Source organism: Heterocephalus glaber, unplaced genomic scaffold (genome assembly GCF_053883595.1).
Source record: "Heterocephalus glaber isolate CG9 unplaced genomic scaffold, H.glaber_assembly_v1.0 deba00000594, whole genome shotgun sequence".
Lineage (NCBI taxonomy): Eukaryota > Metazoa > Chordata > Mammalia > Rodentia > Bathyergidae > Heterocephalus > Heterocephalus glaber.
The window spans coordinates 25136602-25148808 of record NW_028258151.1 but is presented as its reverse complement, the minus strand read 5'-3'; the positions used below and the strand labels follow the sequence as shown (position 1 = coordinate 25148808).

The 12207-nt window shown below is 53.0% G+C and overlaps 1 protein-coding gene across 1 annotated transcript in view; it reads right to left on the bottom strand.

Moving 5' to 3' along the window:
* Nucleotides 1-711: 711 nt before the first annotated feature.
* Prr5l (proline rich 5 like) overlaps nt 712-12207 on the bottom strand; it is a 54264-nt gene continuing 42768 nt past the window's right edge. The window contains exon 8 of the mRNA XM_004852022.4: nt 712-3488. Within this exon, the coding sequence (XP_004852079.1) occupies nt 3094-3488 (395 nt within the window). The 3' untranslated portion in view covers nt 712-3093. The remainder of the gene's footprint in view (nt 3489-12207) is intronic.

Genomic DNA, 12207 nt, shown 5'->3' with positions numbered 1-12207 from the left:
CCACAAAATACGAGATGGGTAGATGAATGGGTGGAATGACTGTGGCACTGTGCTAATGTCATGGAGGCACCAGTGATTCGAAACCTCCTGAGGTCAGCTGCTCCATGGCTGTTTAGTAACAGCCTGTGGAGGCTCAGCAAAACATAAACAATTCGGATCACACATCTTCCAGTGCTCTTAAGTCTTATGAGGGCTCAAAATGTAAATTCCCTCTGCCCATCAGAATCAGAGGGGAATATATGAAGAGTACATGAGTAACCATACTTAGTGTCCCACCTAGGTCAAATACTCTAGGAATTGTTTTCAAAGAGGCCTTGCTAGGGCCGAGGATTTAGCTCAGTGGTGCCAGCGCCTGCCTTGCAAGCGCAAGGTCCTGAGTTCAATCTCCGGTACCAAAAAAAAAAAAAGAGAGAGAGAGAAAAGAGTCCTTGCTTCCCATGCACTTTTCAGTATTTTCTAAACTCCACACACAGTTTGTTTCTCTAGGAAATGATCTGCCTATCCACTCCAGGATGGCAAGGAAAACCCAGAGATTAACTGAGGTAAAGCCACTGTCTAACGCTAGAGAATGGGCTGCAGGAAAAGGGGTGAGGCAGCAAGTCACGCAGGAGCAGGGAGCTTGGGAACAGGATGCACCAAGACCTAATTTGACTGCTGTGCTTGAAAATTCAATCCAGACACACTTGAGGCACCCAGCTCGGCAGCAGAGTAACACATACAACATGTTTATTGGGTCCACTTTGGAAACAGATGACATGGATGAAGGGTTTTGGTTTGTAGTTCACTCAGTTAGCTGTGACTGCTTCCTGTCATTAAACCTCAGCCACAGGAAAATCATGGCATAAATAATAAAAATGAATATTCACTGCACAAAGGAAAGAAAAGTGGTCAGAAATGCTCACAAGTATCACTCTTGCAATAGGTGTGATGGCTAAAATGCCCCTAAACATCCACAAAATGTTATGTGTATAACAGCCTGAAATATTTACTGTATTGTTAACAGGTGTGTACAAAGAGAAAGCTGTAAACTGGCTGACAGCAGCAATTAAGTTCACTACCTCCAATTCTCAACCTGAGAGCTTATATATGTAACTGATGGCCACTCTCCTCATCAAAGTCAAGATATAGAAAAGGTATTTTAAAAATAGATATCAATCTTATAAACAAACCCAAGCATGATTAATTACTTTGCCCAATCAATAAATAGCAGTCCCAAGTGTGTGCTAGGTGTACTAACAAATACAAAAGCCAGGAGTTAAATAAATCATGATGCCGTTACCTACTGGTGTTCCATTTGCTAATGCATGTCATTCTTTATACAACACATGCACAGACATTGTGTGTGTGTGTGTGTGTGTGTGTGTGTGTGTGTGTGTAAATTTTCAGATCTCCTTTGGACACTTCTTTTCCATCATTCTCTTAGAAGGATGAAATTAAAACAACTTTCTAAACCAAATTTCCAAGTGAGAAGCCATCAAAACCACAATTCTAGTCATAGTTCAGACCTTCACTCAGAAGGAAAACACTGTCAAAGCTTCGATGAGCTTGGAAGGTTTTATCTCCCGGTGGTGGCTTAAATGTTCCCCCATCCTCTCCCAGGCCTCTCTTACCACACTGGGAGCCACTGTGGTGAGTATTTTGAGATTTCATACACAAAACTTCCATAAACAGGACCCTGAAAAGCCACCATGTGGAACCAGAGGAGTCAAGGGGAACTTTCTTTTTCCTGAACTGCTATCAGTAGGGCCAACGGACGAAGACAAAGAGGAGGTCAGGGACTCAAGGTGAATCAAAAGCCTCCACATCTGGAGAGAATGGTAAGAAGGACACAGCACAGTTCAGAGTTTGTTGCCTCAAATAGCACTTGAGACCTGGGACGTTAGAAATTCCAGGCACTTCTGGGTACACTGATGCAATCACAGAAAATCAACATCCCTCAAAGAGATCTTGCCCACATCTCCACTGCCTCCCCTGACGGCAGGCATAGACACATTCCATCTGCTCACAAGGCAGTCTCCCCACCCAATGCACCTTTTCCTGGAAACCACGACCACCGCAAACAAGGACCATTTGGGACTCAAGGCTGGCTGCTTCCGGAGCTCTGTGGCCCATAAGCCCAGCCCGCTATAGTTCACTTTATTTTGAGCCACCCCTGCTCTCCTTTCCCAGGGGTCTGCATGCTGTTTTAGTTTGAAGACACAGCCCACTGGAAATGAACAGTGTAATTTCCTATGTGCAAATATTTGCAAACAATTTTTTGAAACAGTACATGTTTTACAAATTCAAGTCAAACCCAGGTACAGACTAATTGGTTGCTATCACCCAGCCCTCACACCCACAACAGGAAAGTGGTCTTTCTGAAGTGAAGGGGATTAAGGCACCAGTGACTGCGAAGGAGGTTACTTCCTTGAGCTTGGGAGCCAGCCCGAGGGAAGCGCTGAGGCTTAATGACAGATGGAGCCACTTCAGTCTCCGGCTGTCCTGGGCCAAAAGCCAAAGGCCTTCATGTAGCCAGCACGCTGTGTGGGGCTGTAGGTGAGAAGGGACCCACATTCAACATGGAGCAGTGCCACCCCAGTAATCTGGAAACTCAAGGAGGGTGTGTTCCCAGGGCCTTACATGGCAGAGGATGCAGCTGACTCACTCTACATAAAACCTCTCCACTACTCTGTATCCATAAGCCTCTGCATTAAAGGAGCATGAAGAGGGAGCTGCAGAGACCAGCACATTCTTGACAGCTTTAGGTGCGGTCCGGACAACCCCCTGCCACCTTAATTCCAGGAGCATTGGGATGGATCCCTTGGAGCGTTGGTATCAGTCCAGTATCAGAGGAAGAAAGGCCCAGAGATGAAGATCCAAGTCAGCCAGACAAGGCTGGAGATCAGAAAGGGCACTGCAGGCAGTTGGGTCTGTGTCACTGTGAAGAGCTGGTCAAAATGAAGGTGTTTATAAGGGTTTCCCTACAGGGCATTGAGGCCAGGCTTGCACCCGAGAAGGAATAAGGCAGCACTGCCCTCAGGAGGGGTGGTCTATGGGGTTGGCTGTCCTCATCCTAGCTGCAAAGCAGCAGCTAGGAAGTCCTGTAGCAGCAGCTCAGCTGAGGGATGCACAGTTCAGCTCAGCGTCCTCCTGGCTATCCACAGCTGCCTCCTGCAGTTCATCAGGGCTGTCAGTGATGTTGGGCTCACTAGAGCACTGCCGGTGAGGCGGTGAGAAGCGGGGAGGCAAGAGCAGACACTTGTCCTCACTGCCAGCCTCCTCCCCTAAGCCTGAGTGCATCATGGTGGCCATGGCCAACAACCGGATGTCCGAGTGGGCGTTGGCCACTGTGTGCCGCCGGACGCTGCCACACTTCTCCAGGTAGGCCTCTCCCTCCTGCTCTGTTAGTGGGGTCAGAGCCATCTCGTTCACTGGCCGGCTAACCGTGGTCAGCGGAGAGGCATAGTGCAGGAGCGGCATCTTGGGCCGGACTCTGGAGTGCCGCCTGGCTGTAAGAGAAAACACAGGAAAGGCTGTCACTGGGGACGGGCTAGTGGTGACTAAAAACTCATTAGTCTGGGGAAAAGTGAGGTGGTGGCTCAACAGCTAGGAACAACTTCGGGTACAGCCTTGCTGACCTTCGAGGGAGGAACATGGCCGAGTCTCTGTTGCAGCTTGACCTGTTTACGCCAGATACAGTCCCAGATCAACCAGGCAGTCACCAAAAGACTTTCCTCAAAGGTTAGGGCAGGGAGTCTCCTCTCTTTCCTAGCTGCCTGAACTTCTCTGAGTTTACCCTAAATCCCCTTTCAATCAATCCCCTCTGAAGACCTGGGAACTAGTTCGGTCAGCTACAAAGAAGCTCCATTCGGGATGTGGTCTCTGTAGTGTCAAACAAACACCATGAAAGGGGCCCCAGAAGCTTAAATGCAGGGGCAGCGATGACTGGGAGAGGCTCTGCTGCCAAAGCCAAGGCAGTGAGACCATCCGTCAGCTCACAGGGAGGCAGGACTGATGCTCTGTCACCTTCCACCAGGCTGATGAGCTGAGACCGGTGTTCGCATCTGCTCCCCTGGACTCAAAGCCTTCAGCACCATCTGAGGGCAGGCAAGGCTCCATGGATGGCCCCAGAGAGGGCTGGGTGGAGTTATAACAACTGCGGGGTTCTATTTTTCATTTGGATCCAGAGCCTTTGCCCTGAGCTACATCCCCAGCCCTTCATTTTTTTATTTTGAGACAGGGTCTCATTAAGACCCTAAGCTGCCCAGCCTGGGCTTGAACTTGCCATCCTCCCATCCTGCCCTCCCAGAGTGCTAGGATGGCCAGTCTGCACTGCCATGAAAACTGCTGCTGTTAGTCCTCACCATGTTCCGGAAACTGTGCTAATCCTTGCTGGGTATCTTTCAATTGTTAAGTCACTATATATTATTAGCTCCTACTTTACAGGTGAGAAAGTGGAGTGTCAGAGCGGTAATGACTTACCCAAGGTCACATGACTGGAACAGAGTCAACACGGGACTCAACTGTCTCACCACGAGTACAAAGCGAGTGCAGCAATAGCTATGACAGCCAAAGGACTTCAGGGGAAGCACAAGGCAGTGCATGGAGTTCAAAGGTGGGAAAATATCTGGGGACAGCCAGGAAACTTGCCAAGGAGGGTGTACCTCATGTACCTTGGAGTTGGGCCTTCAGGGTGGTAGAACTCCCCAAAGAGGACAAAGGGTGACAGCATTCTGAACAATGGGAACACCCTGAGGTAGGTGCTGAGGCAAGTGCACCCTCGGGCTACAACCTGGCTGGAACACAGAGTCCTTGGACTGAAGGAGACAGGCCCAAGCAGGCATGTGTGTGTGCTGGGCGGGCCCTGGAGTGCCAGATGGAAGCATCTGACACATCAGACAGGCCATGGGGTGGGAGGTAACCCTAGAGGTGTGGAGCGGGATGGGGTACGTGTCAGGAAGACCGTCCTGGCAGGAGTATGTGGGACAGGTTGGAGCCAGAGAGATCAGGAGTGAAGAAAGTCAGGGAAAGGCTTAGCATCATTTTCTATGCGGAAGAAAGTTAATGCCCACCGCAGAGTCAAGGTGCGGGCTGAGCAGGGCAGGAAGTAGAGCTGTGGTGATGAGGGTGAGTGAGGAGGACACAGGACCAGGGGCTGGAGACACAACCAAGTCTGACACTGTCCAGCCTGACAGGCGGGAGGCCAGGGGCTGGGGTGAGGGTGGTGACAGAGCACACAGCACGGGACAGGGCCCAGGCAGACTGGGGGAAGAGGCCAGAGGTGCAGAGGAGGCAGACAAAGCAGCTCATGGGCCCCAGAGCTTGGCCCTGGCCACACCGATCCTGCGACACTGACCCCCGCCATGGGAAGCCCCCGCATTTGGCTATGCAGTTTTGAAGCTGGGAAAAGGTTTCCATCTAAAGATAGAAATCTGGACATTTCCAAAGAATATTTCAGGATGTCAGAAAATGTTCACAGTGGAGTATTTGATGATGAAAGCACAATGTGAACAATATTCTTCCAGGCATTTTTTAAGAAATGAAATCAAGGCTCTACTGGCCGTTGTACTCACACATACACATATATAAGCCAGGAAGGCGATACAAGAAAATTGTCAGTGGTAAAAGGGTTATCTACCAGTGACTTTCGAAATTTCTCTCTTATCCTCTTTTGGGTATTTTCCATATTTGATTTCAGGTGCATGTTTTTCTCTTATAATGACAAAGTTTGGGAAAATTGCAGAGTCAGCTGGCCCTTGGTTTTGCCTGGATCCCTCAACGTGAACACAACCGCTCAGAAAACGGAAAGGGGCTCAAGGACTAAATTGCTGTGGTGTATTCCTGTGTGTGGGGTGGATCAAATGAGAGGGACCACCAATGACAGTAAAGCAGGCAGCCGACACAGGGATAGCACTCAGAAGGGCCGGGCACAGTCCTGAGCATCGTGTCCGTGAACTCATCCCTCCCTCAATGATTGAGATGACGTTTTGTAGATGGGGAACTGGAGGCACCAAGAGGTTAGTTAACTTGTGCAGTGTCACAAAGGACAGGCAGAGCTGGGGCTGGAACACAGGAATCGACCTCTCACCCAGCAAGGCCCCTGCCTCTGGGGCAGAGGGAAACCCCAGGATGGTGGTGTGAGGCTGAAGAAGAACCAGGGCAGCCAGGCAACTGAAGACTCCCAGAGGTGGAAGTGTGTGTGCCAGCAGCACCCCAGCTCCCCGGAGCTCTCCGCTCCACACCTGCACGGGCCAGGCCAGATGAGGACCGTGGCATGCCAGCGCCCCCTGACCCAGAGAAGTCCTCCCTGCCATGCTCCTTCCGAGGCATCCCCACCTTGCTCCCACACAGCGTCAGCATCACAAGCTGGAGCACAGACCTGAGCGAGGCAGGGGAGGTGCGAGGTGTCCTGCCAGCTCCCTGGCTGTGGTGTGGGAGAGCACAGTCAAAGGTGTGGAGATGCCGGAAATGCAGCTGTGCAGAACTGAGCGAAAGGCAGGCTCTGAGTTGGGGCCCTTTCGGCCTTTGTTTCACGCACAGCTCACCTCTCCCTGACTTCTCCTGTCTCTGTTTTCCACACTGCCCCTCCCTGACACCTTAAGACCCCAAACACCCCCTCTCCCAGCAGGGAGGGCAATGCAGGGGGGAGCAGTGCAGAGAGGCCTGACAATATCAGTGTTCCCATGGCACTCTGACAGGATTCGGGGTGCTGAGGGGAAGGCACAGTGCTGCTTGCAGACGGGCCTTAGAGACCCTTTCCCCATGCTGCTTTGGTCTTCCTCTTCCTCTTCTGCCCTCTCTGCTCTTTCTGTGGGTCTGGAGGCCCTGGTCATGAGTGCCCACCTCTCCCGGAACTCATGCTTCTGCTTGGGCATCCCAGGGACACTTGCAAATATCCCAGTGTCTACGTCATTGTGTGTGTGTGTGTGTGTAAATAATGACTCGAGTCTACTGGCTCAGAAGCCCAAGGGAGCTGCTTATAGTAATAATCATTTTCCAAAACCAAATGATGATCCCTAGAATTCAGACAGTATGTTCCCTCCCCCCTACAGTCTCACTCTTCAGTCCTATTCTCACTCTGCAACCGGTGGACGTGGTCTCCTTATTCCCACTCCACAGGTGAAGATGAGGGCCAGCCCCAGTTCTCTTAGCTCCTAGATGGCAGTGCCCACTCCCCACTACACACTGCCAGGTCTCAGGGTGCTGCTGCTGCCCCCCAAAGACATGCTCCTTGAGCCAGCCCACCCTCTGAAGTCAAGTCCTAGCAAACAGTGCCCTAGCAGGTGTTGAACAAGAGGCTGGTACTGCCCCAGAGTACTGGGTCACTGGCCCCCCTTTGAGGACAGGAGACGGAATGCAAAGGAGCAACGAAGTGAGAGGATCTACGCAGGAGCGCTTGTCCCTTCCAAGCCACACATTTCCACAATGCTCCCACAGTCTTAAAATAATTGTGCGTTACTTTTATGATCACAAAAATCAATACCTATAAAACATAAGCACCGGAACAGTTCAAAGCAGCAAGGACCTCATTAAAGAACCATCCTTTTTTAAAAATGCCCTAGAGAACAGCTCGCTCCTCTCACACCACTATTAGAAGCATGCACTTTGGACGGGTCACAGGAAAACCCATGCTGGTTTCCAACCAGCCTAGCAGCGGACCAGCTTGGATCTGTTCAGAGAATGGGCTTCAGGCCAATCTTGTGCTCGAGAGACCGGGTACCTATCTGCCAGGAGGGGTTAGTGCAGATGGCACAGCCCAGGAGGCAGACGCGGAAGGAGACTCAGACAATGCGTTATAGGAGGATGGGGACCACTCTCTTTGGGGAAGGGGAAACCAGAAAGGAGCAGCGTTGATGTTAGATTGTACAGCGTGGCTAAAACCTGGGACAGGCAGATGTGGCCAGGACAAGCAGTTCAGTTAGAGCAAAGAATCAGAGCAAAGGCTGGGCCCAGAAAGGACATGGTCTAAGTGGAGGGACTCTATCCACATGGGTGACAAGGGAGCATCGCTGGAGGAAGTTGGAACAGGATGAATGATGTCCGTGGCCCCTATATGATGTCAGGAGATAAGGAAGGCTGTCTCCCAAGGGTTCCTGGACACCATCCACCTCTTACTTTAGTCATGAGTCCAGAGTCCTTGGAGGGTTCATCAGGCAGCAAATTGACAAGAGAGGCCACTCTGGCTGCTGCTGAGCAGGACTGAGAGCTGATGCCAGAGGAAGGGTGGCCGGCCCTGGAGGAGCGGCCCGTGACATTTGCCCTGTCCTTCAACAAGTGTGTCTTTTTTCTTTTTCCTTTTTTTTCCCATATTGACAATTGAACCCAAGGCCCTCACCCTGAGCTACATCCTCATTCCTTTATTTTTTATTTTGAGACAGAGTCTTGCTAAGGCACTAAGTTGCCCAGGCTGGGGTTGAACTTGTGATCCTCCTGCCTCAGCCTCCTGGGGTGCTGGGAAGACAGCTGTGCTCCACTGTGCCTGGCAACAAACACTTCTTAAGCTGTAACAATACAAAATGCTGCCGCAGCTGCTGAGAGGAAGAGGTGTCAGCTGGATGTGGTGAGAGACTGAGCCCAGCCCTGAGCACATATGGGGGGTACCAGTCTACGGTCCCAGGAGCCACCATTTGCTGAGTGTCCAGTATGTGCTAGGTTTGTTCCAAAAAGTGGGTGCTTCACCAGCACGATCCCCTTCTGAGGATTTTGCAGAAGTGGAAGCTGAAGTTGAGTCCTTAACTGACCCTAAAGTCAGGCATGGTAAGTGAGGAAACCAGGGATCAAGCCCAGGGTCAGCAGCAGAGGTCCTGCTCAGGACCCCCACACTGCCAGGTGGCCAAGGTCAGGCGGGGCCCAAACAGTGCCTTGGAAATCCAGAGAAGGAAGGGAGAAGGAATGAAGAAGGAATGAAGAGGGCCCACTGTAGACAGACTGTGCTTCAGAGCGCCAGACATAACCCACACACAAGCCAACAGCTGTGAGTTCCCTGCCCTCAACCAGCTCTCAGTGCAGGGGGAAGAGTGACAGATAACCGGGCCATGGCACTGGCAGGAGACGAGGACCAGGATGTGGCCCAGGACCAGGAGAGGGAGAGTGGAAGGTACACACAACCTCCCCTCTGGGTGATTCCCCCGGAGCGGAGCAAAGCTGTTGCTGGCTGCGGCCGCATCACTGCCCAGCCCAGCTCTGCATCAATGCAGCTTCCTCCTCCTGCTGTCTCCCAACAGAGTGCAGGGCCTCCGTTCAGCCCTCTGCAGCTCCGAGAGGTTGAGAACTTTCTCCAGGATGCACAGCGGAGCCCCAGCCGCGGTGGTTTCCAAGCTCCTGCTCTTCCAGAGCAGCCTAGGCCTCTCCCCCTGCAGTGACTCACACGGGGAGGCCGACAGCTCTTCCTTCCGCTTTTGCCTGCATGTTTTGGTTTCCAAGACTGGGTGTGGGCACAGCTGAGACCACAGGGGCTGCGCGGCTGTGTCAAGTCCCCTGGCAGCCAGTGCTTCCCCATTAGCTCCTGCCAGACCTCAGAGCCAACCCCGGGACGAGACCAGTGCGTCAGCTGCACCCCGCAGGGCGCACCCCTGCTGGGCCCCATGGGAGCCCTGGCTGGCAGGCTGCTACCCACACTTGCCTCCTGCCCTGCCCACCTCCGGGAGCCAGGGGCCCCCAAGGAAGGGAATCTCCCACCAAGAGACTGAGTACGGAGGGGACCTTGTGAAATCACTACGTGGCCAGGCTGCATTTTCCACAGGGACAGGGGGCTGAGTCCTGCGCCTCCTTCTCGCAGCCCGCAGGGGCGGGGCCGGTGGGGGCCTTCATTCCTTCCTCCCTCCGCAGGCCTCTTGCTGAGCGCCGGCATCCATCCCCTGCTAGGAGCCAACAAAGGCAGCTCCTTTCAAACCCCCAAAGGGAAGCAAAGCCTGGATCCCTCCTTCCTCCGGCCCTTTGTTGGGGCGCCGGCTCCCAGGCCTTTGATTTCCCTGCGCCATTGTGACCCCTGCACACCCAGCCTTGCAGGGCTCCCCTGCCGGCCGGCACCTGAAAGCCACAGACCGCCCACTTGTCTCAGTGTCCTGCTGCAGAGCCCTGGGGAGAGGGTCCCCCCCCCCGACACAATGGGGAGGGATGCGGGTGCCAGGGATGAGGTGTAGGACAAATTCAGTAGGCTTTTTGCTCTAGAGGGGGGAGTTGTAGGCTGGGACAGCCGCTGTCACACTTGAGGACCTGGAAAGTTGGGACACGGGCCTGGGGTCTGACAGATCTGCTTTCTCCTTTCTTTCAAATCTCACTGTTCTCCTCCTCACCCCTCTGCTCCCACTGCTCTAGGAAAGGGCGGCTTCGGAGGGGAGGAGCCACTGATCCACACCCCATTCTCCGTGGGGCGGACCCCGCCTCTGTTCTCTCCGAAGCGAGCCTGAGCCGAGCCCCACTATCCAGGGAAGGCGGCCTCCAGAGGGGGGGTCACACCCCTCCGCCCACCATGGTGGACCCCGGGGGCTGAGGCATCAGCAGGCCTCAGCAGGCCATGCGAGCTCATGCAGGCTGAGGCAGTGTAGGAGCGGTCTCCGAGAAGATGACCCCCGCTGCCCCTGACCCAGCCGGCCCCTCCTCAGGTCCCAGGGATGCCACAGCAGAGCCCTCCCACAGGCCCCATGCCTGGGTGGGATGAACATTATTAGTATCCCCACTGTGTGGAGGGCAGACTGAGCCTGGAGAGGCCGCTCCGGGAAGAGGTAGGCTCAGTCAGGAAGGCCACTTCAGTACTTTTGTTTTCCAGAGGTTTGGGCTGAACTATCTGGCCGAGGATTCCTCTGGGACCAAGGGATTGGAGGGAAGAACGACCGCAGGAAGGACCGCTCCCCACCTGCCCCTCAGCGAAGTCACATTCTAAATGCCAGTGGGGTGTTGGGGGGTGGCAGTGGGGTGTGTGGGGTGCTGACAGATCCTAAACAGCTTGGAACTGGGGAATCCTGACTCCAACACCCAAGGGGCCTTCAGCCCTGCCCCAGCCTCTCCTGTAACACAGCGCCTTTTCTGTAAGGATGTTCACCCCGCCCACCACAGTGCCCAGGACTCCATCTGTGCCCATGGCTTCCCTTCTCCCAACCACTCTGCAACTCTAAAGCTCTCTTTCAGTTCCTCAAATGCTCCACCATCTTGTTCACCCACCATCTGCTAAGTCCCCCCAAAGGTCCCTCCCTTTGCCTGGGATGCTCTCCCTCCCTGTTTACTCAGCTAACTCCTACTCATGCTTGGGGCCCATCACAGACATCACTTCCTCCAGTGGGCCTGTTCCCATTCCTGGTCCAGGTGAAGTCCTGCTGTGGTCTCCCAGGCCCCTGTACTGCTGCTCAGATTGTTTGTACACTGATGAGTCACCATCTTGTTTGCAATTCCTCACTGACCGTGTGCCCTGCAGGGCAGGGATGCCTCCGGGTTCATTCACCGGCATATCTGCAGCGCCTACCCAGGGCCTGGCGTAGGGTCTCAACATGCAATGGCCAACATAACAATAAATTTAACACTGAGCAAGAGAAGGTAGTGTCCTTCCCTCTCTATCCCTCCTGGGACAACCCTCCAGAGGCCTTGGTACAAGAATAAAGGCTCAGGCCTTTGCCTCATAATTTCGCAAAAAAAGTATATTATTTTAATTGGGAAGCCAGAGGTATCCCCTTTTAGAGTGAGTCCTCTCAAACAAACTCCCAAATCTACTCTTGTTCCTTGTGTGTATCTGCAGATACGAAGTACTGTTCAGATGACAGCAATTAAGAAGAAGCAGGAACGGGTGCTCCCACCCCTGACACCTGCTTAAAAGCAGCGTATAGATTCACAGAGACCAGAGGTATCCTGACCCTCTTCTCCCCGGAGAACAAAGGTTAAACGACTGTGGACAACTTTTACCCCTCATCACCTGGAGATGGCTCCAGGGTCTCCACTAACAAACATTATCTGTGAGTTATTTGCCCTCCCACAAGTTGCTGCCAATAGAGGCTCAAAGTCAATCTCATTTGTCTTGTCACTCGTCTAAAAATGTACTGGTCTTTGCTGGAGATGCTTTATCAGATGGAACTCAAGGCCACCTAGCTGAGAACTCCGTGTTCCCTTGGTGTCTCCCAGGCCTATGTGAACCTACCTGTTAGTAAGCTCCTGTTTGTCTTTCTCTTGTTGATCTGCTACAGGGCCTCTTCCAACTAAGAACCTACGAGGGCTGAAGAAAAATTATTTTTCCTCTCCCAC